This window comes from Argentina silus (genome assembly GCF_951799395.1).
Source record: "Argentina silus genome assembly, chromosome: 9".
NCBI classification, from domain to species: Eukaryota; Metazoa; Chordata; class Actinopteri; order Argentiniformes; family Argentinidae; genus Argentina; species Argentina silus.
The window spans coordinates 11,583,977-11,606,991 of NC_139663.1; the positions used below are offsets into that span (position 1 = coordinate 11,583,977).

At 43.4% G+C, this 23,015-nt stretch overlaps 3 protein-coding genes across 6 annotated transcripts; 2 read left to right on the plus strand and 1 right to left on the minus strand.

The window, feature by feature from the left end:
• Positions 1-791: 791 nt before the first annotated feature.
• Positions 792-6,984, minus strand: LOC310809468 (uncharacterized protein). Of its 2 annotated transcripts, XM_083676737.1 has the most exons (12): positions 6,467-6,984; positions 5,949-6,123; positions 5,417-5,655; positions 4,906-5,065; positions 4,248-4,421; positions 3,904-4,092; positions 3,418-3,561; positions 2,926-3,050; positions 2,515-2,571; positions 2,359-2,404; positions 1,804-1,988; positions 792-1,200 (listed from the first exon to the last, which is right to left on the minus strand). In XM_083676737.1, exons 1-11 carry the CDS (start codon positions 6,608-6,610, stop codon positions 1,846-1,848), a joined length of 1,596 nt encoding a protein of 531 aa, XP_083532863.1. In that variant the 5' UTR covers positions 6,611-6,984; the 3' UTR covers positions 792-1,200; positions 1,804-1,845. The 2 variants fall into 2 exon arrangements, with proteins under 2 accessions (XP_083532863.1, XP_083532862.1); XM_083676736.1 differs by having other exon boundaries at positions 4,906-5,655.
• A 2,355-nt stretch (positions 6,985-9,339) lies between these two features.
• On the plus strand, positions 9,340-19,315 carry LOC310810056 (uncharacterized protein). Of its 3 annotated transcripts, none has more exons than XM_083677655.1 (25): positions 9,340-9,766; positions 10,106-10,280; positions 10,632-10,865; positions 11,511-11,624; positions 11,835-11,965; positions 12,342-12,398; positions 12,534-12,579; positions 12,820-12,930; positions 13,096-13,284; positions 13,650-13,783; positions 13,991-14,047; positions 14,177-14,222; positions 14,350-14,499; positions 14,654-14,770; positions 14,870-15,003; positions 15,224-15,280; positions 15,408-15,453; positions 16,277-16,399; positions 16,550-16,689; positions 16,867-16,935; positions 17,250-17,377; positions 17,576-17,693; positions 17,792-17,866; positions 18,006-18,149; positions 18,404-19,315. In XM_083677655.1, the coding sequence occupies exons 1-25, from the start codon at positions 9,611-9,613 to the stop codon at positions 18,488-18,490; spliced, it is 2,838 nt and encodes a 945-aa protein (XP_083533781.1). In that variant the 5' UTR covers positions 9,340-9,610; the 3' UTR covers positions 18,491-19,315. The 3 variants fall into 3 exon arrangements, with proteins under 3 accessions (XP_083533781.1, XP_083533783.1, XP_083533782.1); XM_083677657.1 differs by having other exon boundaries at positions 16,870-16,935; XM_083677656.1 differs by having other exon boundaries at positions 16,280-16,399.
• A 560-nt stretch (positions 19,316-19,875) lies between these two features.
• On the plus strand, positions 19,876-22,601 carry LOC310809297 (uncharacterized protein; the record flags this gene model as incomplete). The annotated part of the gene is made up of 4 exons (XM_083676492.1): positions 19,876-20,053; positions 20,801-20,875; positions 21,152-21,444; positions 21,651-22,601. 4 exons carry the CDS (start codon positions 19,876-19,878, stop codon positions 22,317-22,319), a joined length of 1,215 nt encoding a protein of 404 aa, XP_083532618.1. The 3' UTR covers positions 22,320-22,601.
• Positions 22,602-23,015: the final 414 nt, after the last annotated feature.

Below are 23,015 nucleotides of genomic sequence, written 5' to 3' on the forward strand. Positions count from 1 at the left end.
ACTCTAAAGGTGACAGGCAAATTACACCTCCTGCTGGACTTGTTGGGGCTATGTACTCAATTAAGGAAGAAAACTCTTATAAGAAACTCCATTTTTACAAGATGTGTTTTGAACAGTTATGATGCCCAGGCAGGTAGTAACATTGATGATATTTCGATAGATTTTCCTTCGTTCTTTTCTTCGTTACACTTCATAGTCTGGAGTCCATTCCGGAATAAGCCTGAAAAAACTCTCTCTCTCCTGTATGGGAGAGATTTTGGGTTTACCTTTAGCAGCTATGGCATGAGCTGGATACGGCTACCAGCAGGAAAAGCACTGGAATGGATGGGGGTTATCTGGAGGAGTGTTGCATCTGCTGTCCCTCCTGGGTTTCCGTCTGACTGGTGTCCTGTGTGAGTACTACTGTACATTCAGCTACCAATTTATCATGGCCCTTTAGCACCATTTTAAAGCTCAAACATACCTACTGGACCTTTAAGCCCCGCCCACTCTGGGTTTTAGCATCGTGTCGATATTGATGTATTGCTCATAGACATTTCGGAAACACTATGTTTGTCACCGACAGGGACTGAGGAGTTTGTTTGGATCAAGAGAAAATTAGGAAATTTGCAGAGTTGGTAGTGACAGCCTAATCCACAGTGTGTAATTGAGTCCTACGCAAACCAGAAATCACATGATGAACTATTGTCCTTGCACTCAATTCAACTTATTGACGACATTTTTGCATTTGAGCAAATTGTAAGTGTCATAGCAAAGGAGGTGAATACTTATTGACTCAAAACATTTCAACCTTTAATTTTTAATTAATTTGTAAACATTTCTAAAACATAAATTTCACTTTGATGTTATAGGGTATTTTGTGTAGATCAGAGACAAAAAAAAGTCCAGGGAGGTGAATACTTACTGAAGGCACTGTATAGAAAAACACAGTCCTGAAAATCCCCCATCATTATTTCATGTGCCATAACCAAGAAAATAAGACAAGTCTCAAGTAACTGGTGGTTGTTGTTTTCTGCCTTTTATAACAGTTTGTGTTAAATGGTAATTCAACCATTTCAAGTGACAGATGACACAGGACTCCACATGGCATACTTTGTATACAATCATTAAATGTGTTTAGCTCTGTAAACCAGAGTGAGGTTGACTTCTGCTCCCTATTAATTCCTGGGAGGAACAGCAGGCGCAGACGCAGGACAAATCCTGAGAGAGAGAGAATATTTTATTTTAGAGTCATGCAAAATGGTTCAGTCTCCGCACCCATGTTCCTACTGAGAGATCCTGAAACTAATCACCCACCATCATTCACATAATACAAACTAGTTCAGACACACTTGATTTACTGAACAGCAAACCACTCAAGTCAATGGGGCAAACCACTCAAGTCAAGTCAACTCACCATAGATAGACTGATTCACATTACAATGGTAGCACAATCCAGTTCATGGATCAAGTTTTTGAGCTTTTCCTCATTTACAGAATATTGATAGGATGTTTGTCCAGCTATTGGATCCTATTAACAATCATGGTTGAGAAACTGTACATTGTGTTAAATACTGAGGCAGAGGGAGGAAGGCTCATCCCAAAACGACACCCTATTTGACCAAGGAAACATAAGTAGTGTATTGTCTTAGAAATAGGGTGTCATTTGAGACGCAGACAGACAAAGAGAGTAGGCCAAACGATTAGAATGTTCACTAGTTTCTGAAATATGGAAGGAATCAAACATCTATGCAAAATGGTAAGAATGATTGTCCTGGACAAGCACAAACAAATGCAATCAAACACATTTACACACACGCCCACCTGATGCAAAGGTGTGCAAAGTCCCTGCGAGGGACCCACAGGTCACTGTGAAGACTGCATATGAACAGCATCATCGCTGCTGTCCTCTTCTGCTGCAATTCTCAGAGATATACTCTTTAGCAAAATGTCTTCGTACTCCTCCACCTCTTCTTCTTCTTCTTCTTTCTCCTCCTCTACCTCAGTTTCTGAGTCAGACAATCAAATAAAGTTTGACGAGTGAATAAAGAGTGAGATGCTTTACTGCATCAAAGCGTGCTTGGAGAGGTCAGGTCTCCCAAACATCTGATAACAACATATACCTTTACTTTGTCTTCAGCATCATGCGTGGGTAATTGGGATACAAGATAACTTCATGTTTGTAGCTTTATTTGTGTTTCATTCAACTTACTCTACTTAACATGCACAGCAGAAACTATGGGTCTGTCGTTACACGTGCTCATTACAATGACTGATTGTTAGGGAAGAAGCAATATCCAATCTATCATTATAGATATTGATTGAAGGACTCAGAGAGGTTACTTTGAACTGGGATCTGATTATGATCTGTGTACTAACCTGTGACTGAGCTATCCAATGTGTTCCAATGTGTTATTGCTTTGACCTAGAACAACAGAACAGAACTTGTGGTTACACAGATAAGCCACATCATTATGGTGAAAACATTAACAAAATAATTATGCTGTGAATCAGATCAAATAAATGATCTCATACCTGTCCACTGTGAACAGCCTTCCTCCTTTGATAGCCTGGACATATCAGATGTCCCTCCTGAGGTGGGTGCGATGATGATGATGATGATGGTGGTGAGTTGGGTGAGAGGTAGAGAGAGGAGGACACTGCTTTAGAGACTCTAATAGTAGAGTACATCTTCAACAATAGGCTATACGTTTTGGCCTATTGCTCTGTCTGGCCAAATTTCTTTGTACTAATGTTGCTCCATATGCTGTGGTAACAGTAAAAGAGACAATTTAATATAACAGCCAACAGAGTAAAATATTTTACATGAAATGTTTTAGATATATGTCCCACAGGAAATGGTTTAAGCTGCCCTCACATTTCTGAATAAATACAAATACCCTGTATATGTTGGATGCCAGCCTCCCTTTCTCCCTTTTACTGTACCTTGATGAGTTGGCACAGACGGGTGTCCTGACAGAAGACATACCACTTCCAGAAGCCACGTCCCACGAGTTTCATAAAGACCGGAGGAGTGACCCACTCCCCGTTGACCAAGATGCACGGCTCCCCTAGAGCACAGGAATAAGGAAGTCAGGAGGGTACAACACTCACAAGACACATCAACATGCTGACTGTGGAGGAGGAAGATACAGGACATCTTCTGATCAAATAGCATCTGCTTGCACCTTGTTAAAACAGGCCTACTAATGTCAGTTGTCAAAAACTGCTGTTCAACCACTACAGTATTGTAACTGCCCCTTCCATCAATGTATGGTATTCATTCAAACATACCCTCTTCAAACGGAAACTTAGTAAAACATGTTGCCATGAGTAGCGGAGATTACTTAAAATACAAAACAAGCAAGATGTTTCACTCCCAAAGTCAAAGGAACTGTGCAGGGTGTAGATTCAGAGAATAGCATCGTTCCCTCTCACCTAAGGCCATTTTATCCCTGTTGAGCATGCCCTTTAACGTCCCACAGGTGACGGGGAGATGGGTCTTGTATTTAGGCAGGTTCCAAATGTCCTTCTGTGGTTCTTCTTCCTCTTTTTCCACCTCCACCTCCTCTTCCGCAGGTTCTGAAGAGTGAATAAAGAGACAGGTGAGATGCTTCACTGTATCAAAGTGTGATTGGAGAGGTCAGGTAATTTTGTCCAGTCCATTTTTGGAGTTCTATGTGGAATGATATCAGATTTGGCTTTGGCTCTGCTTTTTTTCTGTGTTGTTCTAATGCAAACAAAATAAATAAACATGTGAATACCAAAGCATTTGTAATTGCAACATTTTTCTGGGAGAAGTGAAAGAAGTGCAGGAGTGCCACTGAGAACCTCTGAATCTAACCCTGATCAAGCCTCAAGTGAACTGCACACAGAATCAGATACAGAGAACGACAAAATGTACTCTCCATTGTTCCTTCTCACCTCTGACGCTACTGCGTGTGCCCTTTAAGTTTGCACACATGACAGGGAAATTCCTGTTGACAGTCTTAGTCTTATCGTAGATAGAAGGTCTTTTTGGCCTGTTTCCGTCTCCATACATTTGGTCTTCTTCTGTCTCCAGCTCCACCTCTACCTCTGCCTCCTCTTCCTTCTTCTTCTTTACCTCAGGTTCTGAAAAGTGAATAAAGAGACAGGTGAGATGCTTCTCACTGTCAGGAGCCAGGATGAGAATAATAATCCTGTGGCTGAATGTCAAAGTCAAATTAACTGCACACAGAATCAAACACAGCGAACAAAAACATTTTCTCTACATCATTCCCTCTCACCTAGTGTCAATTTGTCCCTGTAGAGTGTGATACTGAACTCCCTACAGGTGACGGGGAGCTGGGTCTTGTATTTAGTCAGCATCGAGATGTCCTCCTCCTTCTCTCGCTCTGGAGAAGAGTCTGGGCGATAGAGTTGGGGTTTGTTCTCCTTCTTCTCTGGCTGCAGAGTAGAGCCTGGGAGACAGAAGAAGAGTAAGGACATTGGGGTAAATCATCAACATTTCAGAATCATTTCACTGAGAATGTGGCCTCTGAATCACTATCCCTGACCTAGCCCTAAAAAGGAAATGAGCTCCTCTGAAGGGCTTTGTATAGAGCTCCACTTCAAAGCTAAAACTCACTTCTTACAGTAAACATCGCCTTACTGAAAGTTTAATATACAGTTTCCTGGACTTAGATTAAACCTATCCTAGCCTATCCTATCCTATGATTTTCAATAGATGCTCAATTGAAGGTGTTATTTTGTCCAGGTCAGGGCTTGGCTTAATCTCTGTCAAGGAGGAAACCACCCTAAAGAGGCTATTCTACAAAGTTCCTCATATCAAATATTCACATCATCAATATTGGATCAAGTTAAGTTTGAGGTTAGGGAAGGATGCAAGCCATTCTCACTCAAGGCCTGTTCTTTTCTCCAGGGAGACTGAAGCCTGGGACGTACCGTAGGTGGGCTTCAGGTCTTCCCTCATCTGGGCCTGGGTGGAGCTGGATGATGAGCCTGGCAGCTCATACACAATACTCCTGCCCATTATTTTCTGCTTCTTTTTACTTCCTGTCTCCTCCCCCTCCTCTGGAGCCTCCCTTTTGTTGTCCTTCTCCACCTCCACATCCACGTCCTCTGGAGCCTGCCCCAGTTTTGTCTCCACCACCTCTACTTTTGTCTCCACCTCCACTTCCGTCTCCACCACCTCCACTTTCGTCTCCACCACCTCCACTTTCGTCTCCACCACCTCCACTTTCGTCTCCACCACCTCCACTTCTGGCTCCACTTCCACTTCTTCCTCCTCCGGAGCCTTCCTCTTATTGTCTTTCTCCACCTTCATTTCTGGCTCCACCACCACCACTTCTGGCTCCACCACCACCACTTCCTCCTCCTCCTCTGGAGGCTGCCTCTTATTGTCTTTCTCCACCTTCATTTCTGGCTCCACCACCACCACTTCTGGCTCCACCACCACCACTTCCTCCTCCTCCTCCTCTGGAGGCTGCCTCTTATTGTCTTTCTCCACCTTCATTTCTGGCTCCACCACCACCACTTCTGGCTCCACCACCACCACTTCCTCCTCCTCCTCCTCTGGAGGCTGCCTCTTATTGTCTTTCTCCACTTTTGTCTCGACCACTTCCACTCCTGGCTCCTCCACCTTCACTGGCTGGTTGTTGAACTCTAATGATCCTGCATTTGGTTGGATGCCGTCTAGAACGAACACCACATATCACAGAAAAAATGGTTTGTTGAGCATTCAAAACAGAAAAACATGAAATAACCCTGTTCCCAGTCAATACTGGAAATGTATCATAATTCATCATATAAGGAAAGTCTAATGCATTTAAGTTAAATCGAACAAGTAACCTGAAAGACAAAACACCAAAACCATTATGTCTGCATTGATACCATGTAACAAACTAAGAGTGAGGGAGACTGCAACCCCACGTATGAAATGTGTTTTATATAAATAAAGTTTATCATTATAATTACACTGTACTGACCGTAAATCAAGCTGTTGCGGAACAGGCGGAGAGTGGGGTACCGCTGAAGAAGGTGATCCTTGAACACGCAGCTCCAGAACAACTTAATATTTTGAGGTCTCTCTGTCTCCAACCAGTCTAGCAGCTCGTACATTCCCATTTCTCTCTTACTTTTACTCTTTATGTTGATCACCTTCTGCAGAGAGAATTTTTATTTAAAATTGTGTTTAACAAGCAATACAACAATACAAAGGCCTCATTTCATAGTCACAGACGCAATAATAAGACGCCAAGTAATCCATAATCACATGTACACAACGCTTAAATGTAAGAATAGTCTAACACCAGGGGCACGCACAAGCTAAACAGAAGCAACTTTGGGGTTTGGGAATGTAGCTAGGCCTAGCCTATGCATTCTCTCATTCATGTTTCGCAATCTTCACTTCGCATTCATTGGCAAGAGCGCCTGTTATTAGAGAGGTGTGTTTATAAAGTTTGATTGTTGTGAACAACTGGTTTGGTTGTAGGTTCTCACTGACTTTGTACTGGTCCTCCGGAATGATGTTGTCGTCTCGGAGCTGATTAAGGAAGGTATACGGTGGATGAAAGCACGACATCTCGGTTCTCTTGGAACGGAAAAAGCGCAGTAGTTCTTCATTTGTCCAATAATCCAACGGGTCCATTGGTGTAAACAATAGTCCGACATTAGGTGGCCACTTTGTAAGTGACGAAAAACATATGCCCTATTCTAAAATCCAAACACTGATTAATAAAGGTTTTCATTGACAAATGGTAGGCTAGGTGTATAACCCAAATGTAGAAACGATTTTGAGTTTACCACATTATTTTCGAAGATTTCCTGCCAGTCCGCTGCCCGCCTGTACATATGTAAATCCAGTCCTGGGTTGTGTTTATTTTTATTACAAAGACGAGCTGCTTTTTTGTGTTTGAGTCCAAATTATTTCTAAATGGCCTACATATTTTGTTGGCATGTCTAGTTTGTGCGCATATTCCGAAAAAAGTTTATTTTAGTTATCTGTTTGCTCAGGCAATATCGTCTTCGTACTAATCGTCTGGTCAAATCAAAAACTCCGGTCCTTTACGCCACTGAAAAGGCAGCCAATGGCCAATGGCGTGCACCCAAACAAGAATGAAGACCTTGGCAGGGAGAGGTGGGGCTTGTGGACAAACTTCAAAAAGCCTTATACAGATCATATAACATGTATTCTAAAATTTCTGGCTTTACATTTTGAGATACCCCTACCCGATATAGCTGCAACTGCACGACTACTTCCCATTTGCGTTGAACAAAAATACATAGACCAAAACATAAAAACACACCGCCGCACTGTCTCTATCGCTAAATAGATAGATAGATAGATAGATAGATAGATAGATAGATAGATACTTTATTGATCCCAGAGGGGAAATTAAGGCGTTACAGCAGCTCACATCACAAAACAACAACAACACAATAAAGTGACAATAGAATGATAAATAAAATAGACATCTGAAACATTATATACAGTAAGAACAGTCCCGTATGATTTAACATCTCCCAGCCTGACTCTGATCACCCCGATCGAGCCAGCTGGAGGAGGAGATGTACAGTCTTATTGCGGCAAGCAGAAAAGATCTCCTATAGCGCTCCTTAGTGCAATGTGGTTGTAATAATCTGTTGCTAAAGGAGCTTCTCTGCTTTGCCACAGTATCATGTTGGGGATGAGAGGGATTGTCCATGATGGCCAGGAGTTTGGTCCTCATCCTTCTATTGGCCATTTCCTCCACAGTGTCCAGGGTGACACCAAGGACAGAACCACATTTCCTAATAAGCTTGTTCAGCCTCTTGGTGTCACCTTCCTTGATGCTGTCCCTCCAGCATACCACTGTAGTATAGCACTGCGCTGGCCACCACTGACTGGTAGAATATGTTCAGCAGAGTCCTGCATACGCCAAAGGACTTGAGCCTCCTCAGGAAATAAAGCCGGCTCTGGCCCCTCTTGTACAGGACATTTGTGTTGCCAGTCCAGTCCAGTTTATTGTCCAGGTGCACCCCAGGTACTTGTAGATCTGGACCACCTCCACGTTCTCTCCCTGGATGGAAACAGGAGGCAGGGGGACCCTAGTCCTCCTAAAGTCCACCACCATCTCCTTTGTCTTGCTGATGTTGAGTAACAGGTGGTTCTGCTCACACCACTCAACAAAACTGTCCAGCATCCTGTCCTCTGTACTCGGTCTCCTGGCCTCCACTGACACATCCCACAATAGCAGAATCGTCCGAGAACTTCTGCAGATGGCAAGTATCTGTGTTGTGCCTGAAGTCCGAGGTATAGAGGGTGAAGAGGAAGGGAGCCAGAACTGTCCCCTGGGGGGTGCCAGTGCTGCTCACCACCCAGTCTGACACACATCCCTGCAGCTGTACAAACTGTGGCCTGTCGGTCAGGTAGTTTGTAATCCAGGAAACAATGGCAGAGTCCACCTGCATCCTCAGCAGCTTATCCACAAGTAGTAAGGGCTGTATAGTGTTAAATGCACTGGATAAGTCAAAGAACATGACCCTCACAGTGCTGCCAACCTTATCTAATGGGAGTGAGCTCTGTGTAGCAGGTAGATGATGGCATCATCCACACCAATGTCTGCCTGGTAGGAAAACTGCAGGGGGTCCAAGGATGTCTTCACCAGGGGCCTCATGTGTGCTAGCACCAGTCTTGTGGAGCCTTACCTGGGCAAAGGCAGAAATGTACCGTGAACACATCACGCATCACATCACTTTCATCACAGTCACGCTACTCGGTCATGGCTTTTCACTGTCCTGGCACCCCGCTGGTGCAACAAGATTCCCACTGCTGCCAGGATTGCAGAGTCACTACCTATCTTCCGCTGCAGACTGAAGAACCATCTCTTCAGGTTACATCTTGACTGTCCCTCCTAAAGACCTCCTCATCCCCACTACCCCCCTGTACAGTTTCCTACTGTAAATACATTTTGTTTTTAAATAAAGTAATTATTAATTCTTCCTTCTCTTAGCATTGTGACTGTCAATCGCCCCAGGCACTAGCATAGATTTATTTTTCTTATGATGACTGATGGATAGATGATTCACTTTCTTAGACAAATGCATTTGTTGTAAGTCATTTTGGATAAAGGCGTCTGCTAGATGTCGTAAATGTAAATATTCAGCCCTATGATTGGCTCTAATATCCAGCCCTCTGATTGACTCTAATAACCAGCCCTCTGATTGGCAGCATCTGAGCTGTGGCAATCATGGAGTAAGTAAAGCTGTGAACAACTGTAGGCACTCGCATGCCCACAGTCACGATATGCGTGCTGGAGTTGACTCTGTTTTGAAAGCGTCGCCCCGCTCTATTCTCATTAACGTCATATCCCAGATGCGCCACTTCCGTATTATTATTCTGCAGGCGAACAGGAGCGGGTTGGTGCAGAATTGGATCAATGTTTCTTTGAAAATAATGTAGTGTATGCTCCACTAAAACTGGTTTTGATTACAGTCTCTCGTTGGATCGCTCGCTGGTGGTCTCGTCATAAATAGACCGTTTAGTTTTTTCTTTTAGGGATCATCAAGCATAGTTGGATTGAATATTTGCAAAGCATGTTTTGCCAATCAAAACGTTAAATGATCAGTTTTTGTATTTTGCATTCGCGGACTTCTTCAAAATAAGGAAATGTTTATGCCAATGGACCCGTTGGATTATTTAACAGATGAAGAATTACTGCAGTTTTTCCGTTCCAAGAGAACAGAGATGTCGGTCTTGAATCCACCGTATACCTTCCTCAACCAGCTCCGAGACGACAACATCATTCCAGAGGACCAGTACAAAGTGAGTGAGAACCTACAACCAAACGAATAGCAAGTAACACACCCCTCAGCACAAATAACATGCGCTGAAACATTAAAGCATACATGAAGTTGCTTCTGTTTGCTTGTCCTTGCACCCAGCTGTTACATAATATATTGTTTGATTTCAGGTGTGTCTGATTTAGATTTTGTTTTAGGTTATTGTGACTGTGAGATGAAATGGGCCGCCCCAACTAATCCCATCTCACCCACCACCTTTCCCTTTCATTTAAACAGCCTTGCACAGTTGGGATCAGAGCTTGTTAAACCCATTGTATTTGCTAACTGTGTTGTTAAATACTGCATAACATTCCCTGTGCAGAAGGTGATCAAGATGAAGAGTAAAGGGCAGAGAGAGATGGGAATGTACAAGCTGCTAGACTGGTTGGAGACAGAGAGACCTCAAAATATCAAGTTGTTCTGGAGATGTGTGTTCAAGGATCACCTCCTTAAGCAGTACCCCACTCTCTGCCTATTCCGCAACAGCCTGCTGGATGGTCAGTACTGTCTAACAATAAGGATCAACTTTATTTATATTAAACATATTTCATACAGGGAGGTGCAGTCTACCTCACTCTTACAGTAGTTTATAGCATGTGGTCAGTGCAGACTGAAGGGTGTTGCTGTTATATATTTGAGGTTACTTGTAGTATTTATCTTAAATACATTAGATATTGATCATTAGTGTCTGATCATCATTGATTATGAGTTAAGTAAGAGTGATGTTTCCTGTATTAACTGGGGACAAGGATATACTGTATTATATGCTCTTCTGTATGGAGACCTCAGCTAACCATTTTTTCTGTGATATGTGGTGTTCATTCAATACGGCATCCAACCAATTGCAGGATCATCCAAAAACTACAACCTGCCAGTGAAGATGGAGGAGCCAGAAGTTGAGGTGGTGGAGACAAAAGTGAAGGTGGAGGGAGAGAAGTACAACAAAAGGAAGGCTCCGGAGGAAGGAGAGGAGGGGGAGAAGACAGGGAGGAAAAAGAAGCAGAAAGAAATGTGCGGGAGTATTGAGTATGAGCTGCCAGGCCCATCATCCAGGTCCACCCAGGCCCAGAAGCCCACCTACAGTGAGTCCCAAGTTTCAGTCTCTCTGGGGAGAGAACAGGGTTTGAGTGGGAATGTCTAACATCACTCTCTAACCTCAAACATACCGTAATCAAATATTGACATGAATAGTGAATACCATTTGATATGAGGAGCTTTGAAAAATATCCTCTTTTGGGGTGATATCCTGGACAGAGATTAAGCCAAATCCTGACCTGGGCTAAATCACACTTTCAGTGGAGCACTTCTATTGAAAATGATTTTTAGTTCAGGATAGCCTAATCTAGGTCCAGGAAGGTGTATCTTAAAATTTCAGTAAGGTGAATTTACTGTAGGAAGTGAGTTTTAGCTTTGAAAGGGGAGCTCTATACAGGAATACACTTCTCTATTTCAGCGTTAGTGATTCGGTGGCCATTTTTTCAGTGATGAGATTAATGTTTTGTTTTATGTTTTTTTAAAACGGGGAGCTTTTGTTTTGTTATTATTCACAATTATTGAGACAGTAGAAAAGTAGGGGAAACAGATGAGAGGTAGAACAGGGCAGACTGCTGGACCCAGGACCTTTGGGTAGCATATACTGTACGTAATTGTCAGACACATTACAAATAAGCAATGACACTGGCACAACAAGATACATGGTAATGATTGAACCCAACTCCATCCCCCAGCATCTGCTCAGACGAAGGAGGAGGACATCTGGAACCGTCCTATGTACAAGACCCAGCTCCCCGTCACCTGTGGAAACTTAAAAGGCACACTCAACAGGGACAAAATGACCGGAGGTGAGAGGGAACGATGGAGAGAAATGTTTTATTATTATCTATAGTTGAACAGCAGTTTTTGACAACTGACATTAGTAGGCCTGTTTTAACAAGGTGCAAGCAGATGCTATTTGATCAGAAGATGTCCTGTATCTTCCTCCTCCACAGTCAGCATGTTGATGTGTCTTGTGAGTGTTGTACCCTCCTGACTTCCTTATTCCTGTGCTCTAGGGGAGCCGTGCATCTTGGTCAACGGGGAGTGGGTCATCCCAAGCACCTTTGAGAAGCTTGCGAAAGGGACCTCCAAAGACTGGAAGATGAGCATCCTCTGTCAGGACACCCCTCTAAGCAAACTCATCAAGGTACGGTTAAGGGGAAAGAGAGAAACAAGCATCCAACCCATACAGGGCATTTGTATTTTTTTGCAGTGGGACATCTATCCATATCAGATATCTTATTCTGTTAAATGCATGTACAGTAGGGCTATTATATTGCAATGTCTTCTTTTCTACTCTTAAAAGCAATATTACTTTGGAGAATTACTAGATGTAGTACAAACACATTTGGCCAGACAGAGCAATAGACCACAGCCACAGTGTTGAAGATAACCCTAACCCTAAATGAAGATATACTGCACTATGAGACACACAGTACTACTCTCTAAAGCAATGTCCTCTCTACCTCGCCCAACTCATCACATCATCATCATCATCATCATCATCACTGTACCCACCTCAGGAGGGGCATCTGATATGTCTAGGTTTTAAAAAGAGGATGACTATCCACAGTGGACAGGTATGAGATAAATCTTACATTGATTTAATTTAACTTGATTTACAGCGTAATTATTTTGTTCAAGTTCTCACCATGAAGATTTGAGTCTTGCTGTGATGTATCTGTGTAACGACCAACTTTGTTCTGTTGTTCTAGATAAACGCAGTGTTTCCCTATAACATGTTGGATAGCTCAGTCACAGGTTAGTACACCGTTCATAATCAGATCTCAGTTCAAACTAATCTCTCTGAATCCTTCAATCAATATCCAAAATGATAGATTGGAAATTGATAGAGTGGCTTCTTCCCTCATTGTAATGAGCACACGTAACGATAGATCCATCGTTACTGGTGCACATGTTATCATCAGTTGGAGTCCTGACCTCTCTAATTACGCTTTGACACAGTGAAGCATCTCGCCTGTCTCTTTATTCACTCTTCAGAATATGAGGTAAAGGAGGAGGAAGAGGAGCAGGAGGAAGAAGAAGAAGAAAGGTTAGAGGGGGCAGAGGTAGAGGTGGAGCTGGAGGCAGAAGAAGAAGATTATGTCAGAGGTGAGAAACAACAATGAAGAGAAAATGTTTTTGTTCTCTGTGTCTGATTCTGTGTGCAGTTCACTTGAGGCTAGGTCAGGGTTAGTGATTCAGAGGCCATGTTCTCAGTGGCAAGATACATGTTGATGATTGACCCCAACTCTATACTGTTCCTCTGTCTCCCAGGCCCTACTCTGAAGCCAGAGAAGAAGAAGCAGAAGAAGCAGAAGAATAAGGACAAACCCCAATTCCAATACTATCACAGAGGCTCTAATCAGAAGGAGGGCATCTGGAACCTCCCTGAATACAAGACCCATCTCCCCGTCACCTCTGGGACATTAAAGAGCATACTCAATCGGGACAAAATGGCCGTAGGTGAGAGATAACGACGGAGAGAAAACCTGTACAGTTCATTTGACTTTGGGAAGTGAAACTTGCTTGTTTGTATTTTAAGTAATTTCCACTAGTCACTGCAACGTCTTCCCATTGAGTTTCCGTTTGAAGAGGGTATGTTTGAATGAATACCATACATTGATGGGTGGGACAGTTACAATACTGTAGTTGAACTGTCGTTTTTGACAAGTAGCATTGTTTGTTTCACAAGGTGCAAACAGATGCTTTTTGATTATCAGTTATCTTGTATCTTCCTCCTCCACAGTCAGCTTGTTGATGTGTCTTGGGAGTGTTATACCCTCCTGACTTCCTTATTAATTCTTTCCTTCCTTATTCCTGTGCTCTAGGTGATCCGTGCATCTTATTCAATGGCCGGTGGGTCACTCCTCCGGTCTTTGAGAAGCAGGGGACGCAGAATAGCCATGGCAAGTGGAAGGAGAATGTCTTTTGTCAGGACACCCCTCTTGGCAAACTCGTCAAGGTACAATAAAGGGGAGAGATGGAGACAGGCATCCAACCCCTACAGGCATTTTTATTTATTCTGAAATGTGAGGCAGTTTAAACAGTTTGCAGTATCCAAACCATTTAATGTAAAAATGTTTTACTATTTTACTCTTCTTCTTTCTACCCTACGCCCAACCCACTACCACCACCACCACCACCATCATCATCATCACATCCACCTCAGAAGGGACATCTGATATGTCCAGGCTTTCAAAAAAAGATGTCTGTCCACAGTGGACAGGTATGAGATCAATCTTTCATTTATTCAATTTGATGTGATTTACAGCATAATTATTTTGTAAACATGAAGAATTGGGCCTCACTGTGACTTCTTGGTGTAACCACCACCAACCCTGTTCTATTGTTCTAGATCAGAGCAGTGTTTCCCTATAATACATTGGAGAAGTCGCTTCCAGGTTAGTACACAAAGTTTGATTTCAAAGTACAGGTATATTTTGTTATCAGATGTTTTAGAGACCTGACCTCTCCAAGCACGCTTTGATGCAGTGAAGCATCTCACCTGTCTCTTCATTCACTCTTCAGAACCTGAGGAGCAGGAGGAGGAGCAAGAGGAAAAGGAGGCAGAAGTGTTAAAGGAGGAGATGAAGGATGAAGAAGAATTTTTACAGATCTACGAGAACCAGTTTCCCGTCACGTGTGGGAACTTAAAGGACACACAGAATGGCGACAGAGGTGAGAAGGGACGATTTTGTTGTTGTTGTCTGTGTCTGATTCTGTATGTCGTTAACTTGAGGCTAGGTCAGGGTTAGATTCAGAGGCCATGTTCTCAGTGAAACGGTTCTGAAATGATTTACCCCAATGTCCTTACTGTTCCTCTGTCTCCCAGGCTCTACTCTGCAGCCAGAGAAGGAGGACATCTGGAACCTGCCGCAATACAAGACCGAGCTCCCCGTCACCTGTGGGAAGTTAATGGGCATGCTCAATAGGGATAAAATGGCCCTAGGTGAAGATAAAATGTTGTTATTCTCTGGATCTGATACTGTGTACAGTTCATTTGTCTTTGGGGTTTTTACCCTCTTGAACCCTTATTCCTATGCTCTAGGGAAGCCGTGCATCTTGGTCAACAAGGAGTGGGTCACTGCTCCAGTCTTTGAGAAGCAGGGGACACAGAATGGCCATGGCAAGTGGAAGGAGAATGTCTTCTGTCAGGACACCCCTCTGGGCAAACTCCTCAAGGTACAGTAAAGGGGAGAGAGAGAGACATCCAACCCAGATAGTGCAATGTGTGGGCAGCTTAAACCGTTTGCAGTGGGATCTATCCAAACCATTTCATGGTTAAATAAATAAAACGTTTAACCCTGCAATGTCCTCTTCTCTCTACCCGTCGCCCAACTCACCACCATCACCATCATCATCACCATCACCATCATCACCATCATCATTGCACCCACCTCAGGAGGGACATCTGATATGTCCAGGCTTTTTAAGGAAGAAGAGTATCCACAGTGGACAGGTCTGAGATTAATTAATTTAATTGATTTGCATTACAGCATAATTTTTAATTTGTAATGTTTTCACCATGAAGATTTGGGCCTTGTTGGGATTTATGTGTAACCACCAGCCCTGTTCTCCTGTTCTAGATTAATTCACTGTTAGCCTATAAGGCATTGGAGAAATCGGTCCCAGGTTAGTACACAGTAAATAATCAGATTCCAGTTCAAAGTAATCTCTCTGAATCCTTCAAAAATCCATAATAATCTATGTGATACTGCTGTAATCCATCTGACCTGCCTCTTGTTACATTTACATTTATGGCATTTAGCAGACGCCTTTATCCAAAGCGACTTTTGTTTAAGTAAGTGAATCATCTATCCAACAGTCATCATAAGACAAAGTAATCAATGCTCACACCAGGGGCCATTGGCAGTCGTACTGCCAGGAGGCTATTCTTTTTATTTTTTATTTATTTATTTATTTTATTAGCAGGAGAGAACTTGTACAGGGGGGTAGCAGGGGTGAACCATTGCTTGCAAGTAGGGAGGGGCTGTTCCCTTTGCCGCCCAGTAGGCAAGCACTAGGGTCTTGAATTTGATGCGAGCTGCTACCAGGAGCCAATGGAGAGTGTGGAGGAGGGGCGTGATATGGGAGAATTTGGGGAGATTGAACACCAGACAAGCGGCAGCGTTCTGGATGAGCTGCAGAGGCCTGATGGAGGAGGTGGGGAGTCCGGCCAAGAGTGCATTGCAGTAGTCAAGGCGAGAGATTACAAGTGTTTGGACCAAAAGTTGTGCTGCTTCTCTTGTGTCACTCCTCTTGTGTGGTCCTCTATGGCTCAGTTGGTAGAGCATGGCGCTAACAATGCTTAGGTTGTGGGTTCGATTCCCACTGGGACCATATATACTGAAAAATGTATGCACTCACTGCAATGTAAGTCGCTTTGGATAAAAGCGTCAGCTAAATGGCTCATCTTATCTTATCCTCATTCTTTGTTTGTCTGATTTGGTGCCAGAAGAGAAGGAGGAAGAGAAAGAGGAGGAAGATGACATTTTGTCTGTCCGTGTTGAGAAATCCAACTACACAGTGTCCTGTGGGTCCCTCACTGGGACCTTACACAACTATCGTTTTGCATCAGGTGTGTGCGCGTGCGTGTGTGTGTCTTCATGTAAATGTGTTGAGTGCATGTGTGTGTGCTTGTTCAAGAGATGGAGACATTCATTCTCTTAAGGAAATGTTTTGATTTGGGATTTTGGGATGGGCTTCCTTCTCTCTCTCTCTGCCTCAGGGACCCGTGGGAAGAGCATCCGTACGGAAAGTAGCTGGGTAACCCCAGCAGAGTTCATGAATGTGGGGATGGCAGTGTCAGGTGGCTCCTGGATAAAAGACATTCAGTGGGAGGGGAAGCCGCTCAGCTATCTCATAAAAGTGAGTGTAATACAAGGGATAAGGTGACATTTTGAGGTGTGTGTGTGTGTGTCTGTCTGTAGGAATGCGTGTGTATGCATGACTGTGTGCGTGCGCAAAGGATGTATTATTATGAGTTACTTAAAGATGATAACAGAGGTGTATGGATACATGGTGTGACTCTTGTCTCCTCTTCAGAAGGGTGTCCTGACTCACCACCAAGTCCAGTGTCGGTGCAGGCTCTGCAGCCAGGACACAAGATACCAGGTAAGTTCCCCCTCATCCCTTGAGTAACATGGATAGCAACCACAATCAGCCAATCACGGGACTCCAACAAATACCTTAGTATCTGATATTTCGAAAGTGTTTTGAAACTTTTTCTTGTTTGTTGCGAGAAATGTCATTATTGCGTTTATGAATACCACTATTTGTAAATTTTTCTCCAATGTTTTTGTGGCAACTGTCTGTGAGGGTGACATTACAAGTGTGCATGTCTGACGTACTGTATTCAACATCGCTCTGTAAACCATGGTAGATCTGAACCACTTGTCCTCACCCTCCTCTGTTCTCTGTGGTGGCAGCAAGAACAGAACAACGATGATGAATGCTTCACCTGCAGAGCCCAGGGCAGTTTGGTGTTGTGTGAGCAGTGTCCCCGCTCCTTCCATCAGACCTGTCACCTCCCCCATGTGGATGATGCCATACTGGGGTGAGCTCTAAAGACGGAGACAGAGACTTATGAGTTATGATGGTCTTTACGGAGACATCATCACTTAATTTACACATTATTTAGAAAATGGAAATGTGTGCACTCTGTAGAATGGAGGAACCTAATTTGTCCTAACCTATGTTTGTGTGTGTTTGTGCGTGTGCGTGCGTGCATGCCTGTGTCTGTCCGTCCATACAGGTTTGAAAGTCCATGGCTGTGCACGTTCTGTATACTAAAGGCAACCCAGAAGTGGCTCTACCCCAGTCAGAAGGATCTCCAGGCAGTCATATCCTACCCAGTCACTGACCACCTACTGGTGAGGAGCCTGAATAACCTTTGAACCTTTTGTATGAATTAAGCCTCACCTTTTGATCAGTAGAATATGATGCATAAAGAAGAGTGTTTCTCTCACAGGAATGCCATTACCTCCTCCTGTTCATATACAACGCAGACAAGGACCAGATATTTGCTAATGATCCCTGCTGCTTGGTAAGTGTGCATGCGTGCAAACAATAAAGGAAAGAGTGTGTGCATGCGTGTGCATCTGTCAGTGTGTATGAGGTCTACCTCAACGTTCACTTACAGTATATATACATTCTTATATACTGTGTCTGTGTGTATTCATCAGCTGAGTCGCGACAAAAACGTCATAAAGATACCCATGTGGCTGGACATGATTGCGGAGAAGCTGCAGAACAATTTGTATCAGACAATGGAACCATTTTTGTCTGACTTTCGGCTCATCTTTGACAACTGTGCCAGGTTCAACAAAGTAAGACACAGTATTAGACTGCAGTACACACTGCACTACACACATTTTGAGCTGAATTCAAACTACGTGTTATTACATTTGCAGTGGTGATGTTGATTCCTTTTCAGAAAGCTTTCTTCCCTGTAATTAAATATATTTTTTATATCTATAAGACTTTATACTTTGCTAAGCATGTTGTATTGATGTCCGGAATGTTATTTACAAATTAAGTTTGATTTGATTAAATCAATAGTGTTTCTCCTCCTTTTTTGAAGGATAATGCAGAGATCCGGAACATAGGCGCCAGAATGAAGGACTTATTTCAGAGGGAGTTCATGAGAATCTTCAACATCAAATTTTGATCTTCTATTCTAAGACCACAGGAAATATGCCTGATTTTCTTACCTCTGAGTAGTCAGCATTCACACAGACCGCAAAATCTATGTGATGCATCTTCAATTTTCAATGTCATAGTTATTCAGTAATTTCAGTAATTTTACAGCAGTCAGTCTGTACAAAACCATAGGGCTGTAATAACATTGCATGTTAAATGTACAATATATGGTTTCACATTAAATAAAAACATTTGGTACAGTACATTGTAAAAGATTAGATGGCCGAACTTGGCCAACAAACTGCAACATCAGACAATCATGTGTTTTACTTGTAATCTATAATGTTTGTTTTTTTCCCACACAAACATTGAAGACACAAAGATACAGAAATACGGCGGGGGAGGGTTTAACTAAATTTAAAAAAAACAATAACAAGTAGATTGAGATGGGCCTATAAAACGAAAAAGAAACAAATATATCACACTTTGGCATCATGAAGACCTTTCCAGTGCAGACACAATTGTGATATCACAAATAGTTTAGTGTAGACAGCATTATGACAACTCAAAGACCCAGAGAATGCAGATGGTATTGTGACATCATAATAGTCGGACAGGACAGGAGTATGCCTGTAAAACTGACCCTTTAGTGTAATAATTTTCAAGTAACAGAGGAATGTTGTTTATTTTCAAAATGTCTGAGAATGTGTGAGATGACATGTTGCAGGTTATTTAGCAGCATTTCACATTTATAATAAATGTATTATTTGTTTCCTTTTTTAAAATGTATTTTTACATTGACCTCTAATTTTGATATCTAATTCTGAAAATAAACCAAAGGAAAAAGTTAAAAGTTGATTCTTTCATGTTCAGTATAAGTTCATTACCATTCAACTTTCCAAATGATCCAAACGAATGACATAATCAATACTAGATTGTAGATGGTTCTCTTTCGAGGAGAGAACCGGCTGTCTGTATAACCCGTCCATAATCACGAGCCAAGAGCGCCCTCTGCAAAGCAGCAGCGTCTGCATTGTTTTTTCAGCAGAGCTGCCTGCGCTTGTGTATTACATCACCACAGATGCCAGCAGCATATCCCAGAGTTGCGCAGCAGCGTTGCGCAGACAGGCTCAGTAAAGAACGAACGCAGCCATATTTCTGTTTTGAAATGAAGGGAACGGGTGTCATGGATAGAACCAAAATACTACTCTAAAGTGGCAGAACATTTGTTTTGAGAGCGACATTTTCTCATATTACAACTCGTTCAGTATTGAAAAGTGCAAAGGAATTCAGAGTGTAAAAACTTTTCTCAATACAATAAAGCTAAAAGAAGACCGTCAAACTCGTGCATATTTCCACAATATTCCTCAATACTCATTATAAAGCAAGACGCTTGTAAGACACGTGGCGATAATGAATGGACATTTGAAAACTGAGGCACTCTCTGAAGAGGACGCAGCAGCATCGCTGATTTTGAGCGGCGAGGGTGCCGAGTCTGCAGCTTGTGATGATATTGCGCCCGGAGGAGACGGTCCAACAAATCAAGAACAGGGGAATTCACAACCGAACACTACTGCCCGCATCCTACTGTGTGAGTTGATATGCTGTATCAATTGGTATTATGTGTTGAGTCTTGCATGTTAATTTATTTAATCTACTCTGCAAAGTTGTTACAGATCTCTGCGAATGATTTTACCTATCATTCTCCCAAATCATTATCTGGGTTAGCCGGATAGCATCCTCCTCTATAGAGTCCTATGGACAGATAGAGTAGGAGACCTCGTCATGTATCTAAATAAAAATGACCCCACCAAGCCACAGTGTGTGTGTGTGTGTGTGTGTGTGTGTGTGTGTGTGTGTGTGTGTGTGTGTGTGTGTGTGTGTGTGTCTGTCCATAAAATCCTTCTTTCACTCACTCTGATTGTTCCTCTGGTGGTTGTCTATTTCGGCAAATGTGCCTTAAAAAAACAAACAAGAAACGCACTTTTCAACTACCCGAGAGGTATACTACGAAGCCCGCTAACTTTAGCTCCAACTTGTGATTTGGTCAAAGTTAGATCGCTAACTCCCGTTACTTGCTATTAAATTACTTTGGCAAGCTTGATGCCCGACGAACCTGCAGTAAAAGAAGGATTTTATTGCCAACTGTGTCTTGGCTGGGTCATTTTTATTTCGATATATGACAAAGCTGACTCTCTGTCCATAGGACTGTATAGAGGAGGATGCTATATCTGGGTCTATGTTTTGCCTATAGCTGTCTGGATAACTGTTGACTGAGTGCCCAATGTATCTGTTTTCGTTTTCCCTGTTGAACACCTGCCTCTGTTCTCCCAACCAGATCCTGTGAGTACGAGCAGCAGGTTCTTCTCCTCTACAGATCCAGATGGCAAATCCATGTTAAAGATTGCTCCAGGTGAGCCAAATCACTGAGAAGACTCATCTCATTCCCATCTCATCTTGAGAGAGAGAGAGAGACACACAGACAGACAGACAGACAGACAGACAGACAGACAGACAGAAAGTCTTATTGTACTATACTATTCTGTGTCAGTACTGTATAGAACAGGTTTGAGGGGGGAACCGCCGAAGCCCTAAAGAAATTATATGTACCTGTGACGCAATAAATGTCTCTGTATTTCTTTAATTTTCACTCCACTCCATCCCGCCTTCCCTCCTCTCTTCCTCGCAGGCCAGGATATGAAGTCCACTCCCTGTACCCCAGAAAGGACGTCAAACTCAGAGTTCAGCTACCAGACTATTGTGTACCTGATCCAGGCTGTGGGGCGTAGCTGGAGTCTGTACGGGACCAGGGAACGCTCACAGCTCTTCCAGAGCGTCCAGAGGGAGCTGGAGGCCCAGGGGCACCCCTTCCCTGTGGAGCGCATTCGCCGCAAGTGGAACAACCTCATTGTCACCTACAAGAGGGTCAAAGACCGTGGTAGAGAGACCGGCCAGGCCAAGACCTCCTGGGAATACTTTGAGGTATGTTTTGTGTCAAAAACTGATATACAGTATAAAGGAGCTGTTGAAAAATGTTCTTAAGGAATGTTGAGATGTGAGATCTGTACTGGGTTTATGTTTATTGAAGCATAAATGCTCTACTATTGTGGAGCAAAACTTTAATCATTCTTCCAAACCTATTCTCTCTCTCTTTCTCCCTCCCTCCCTCTCCCCCTCTCTCTCATAAGATGATGGATGCCATGCTTGGTGACACTATCGGAGCCCAGATGAACAACACCTCTGTCTCTGTAACAACCCTGCCCATGACGACCATCGCCACAGAACCCGAAGTCACAGAGTCCAAACCCCTCCTTCTTCCAAACGGTGACATCATCACCACCTGCACGCAGATACCCAACCTCGACCCCTCTTTCCTCTCTTCCCCTCACCACATGGAAACAAACTCCCCCTGGACGACCCATAACATTGACCTCTTGCAGCCACACCTTTCCCCCGCCCCCGTCGCTCCTCCCCTGGCCTCCCGTCGCACCCCCTCCCATGTCAACCGCTGGCGCCTGCGCAAACAGAAGCACCGTAGCTTCTCCTCCTTTCCCTCCTCCTCCACCCCCTCCTTCTCCTCCTCCTCCTCTTCTGTGGCAGCCTCCCTCCTGGAGCAGCAGCAGACCCTGATGGAGGAGCACACCGCCCAGCTGCAGGAATTCCTGAGGAGGCAGGAGGAGCAGGCCGGCCCAGAGCAGGGAGGTACCGGTGGGTCCCAGGCCCGGGAGAGGAGGCGCGAGAGGAGGGAGGCGCGCATGGCCCAGTCCCTGGGCAGGATGGCCACAGCCCTGGAGCTGCTCTCCTCCAAACAGGACACTGTCATCGCCCTGCTGCAGAGGCTGGCTGACAGGAAGTGACCGTGACGCGACTAGTTGGGGTTTCACACTACAGGGCAAACTGAACTGTACTGTGCTGGCTCAAACATTCTCTTTTCACACTGTCCTTTACAACACTGTCACACAAACTATGGTGGATACTTAGCCAGGCCAACACAGTACAACTCAACCCAGCTCAGAAGGGTGAATTAGACACATGAAATGGACAATCGTTAAGTTGACTCAACAAGCTCTGTAGATTGAAGACTTGACTTGCTTGTCACTGTGTGTTCTCTTTGTTCTCGCTGATGTGATATATAATGATCCCCCATAACTGTTTTCAGTTTACAATTTGAATAAATGTTTCACACATTTTTTCACTAGTTGGATGTAAGAACTGTCATTAGAAGGGGACACATTTCTAATAAGGGTTAACAGTCGTTGGAGGGTCTGTAAGGGGTTGTAGGCATGTTTTCACACCAAATGTGGTCCTACAGCAATACTCTTACTCTTATCTAAGTATGGCAAAGTAATGCTCCTACAAACTGTCAGGGTGAATCAGTCAACTACAGCTAAGGTAAGTGGAAAATAGTTTGAGGTTGTATTTTGAGTGGAATATCCTTTTAATAGTATTGGTGTTGGGTTACTATGTGACATGTTTTTCTAACTACACGACACAACTGTTGGACTGTCTGATTGCTGAGATTAGATGGACTGCAGTGACCCCTACTGGATAGG

Excerpts from the sequence above, each read along its gene's own strand:
- LOC310810056 (XM_083677655.1), top strand. The coding sequence starts at position 9,611 with ATGTTTATGCCAATGGACCCGTTGGATTATTTAACAGATGAAGAATTA. Across the intron at positions 12,399-12,533 it reads TGACTATCCACAGTGGACAG|ATAAACGCAGTGTTTCCCTA; the intron begins GTATGAGATAAA and ends CTGTTGTTCTAG. Across the intron at positions 15,004-15,223 it reads CTCTGGGCAAACTCCTCAAG|GAGGGACATCTGATATGTCC; the intron begins GTACAGTAAAGG and ends CACCCACCTCAG.
- LOC310809468 (XM_083676736.1), bottom strand. The coding sequence starts at position 6,610 with ATGGACCCGTTGGATTATTGGACAAATGAAGAACTACTGCGCTTTTTC. Across the intron at positions 4,422-4,905 it reads AGACCTGAAGCCCACCTACG|GCTCTACTCTGCAGCCAGAG; the intron begins GTACGTCCCAGG and ends TCTGTCTCCCAG. Across the intron at positions 4,093-4,247 it reads CAGGGACAAATTGACACTAG|AACCTGAGGTAAAGAAGAAG; the intron begins GTGAGAGGGAAT and ends TTCACTTTTCAG.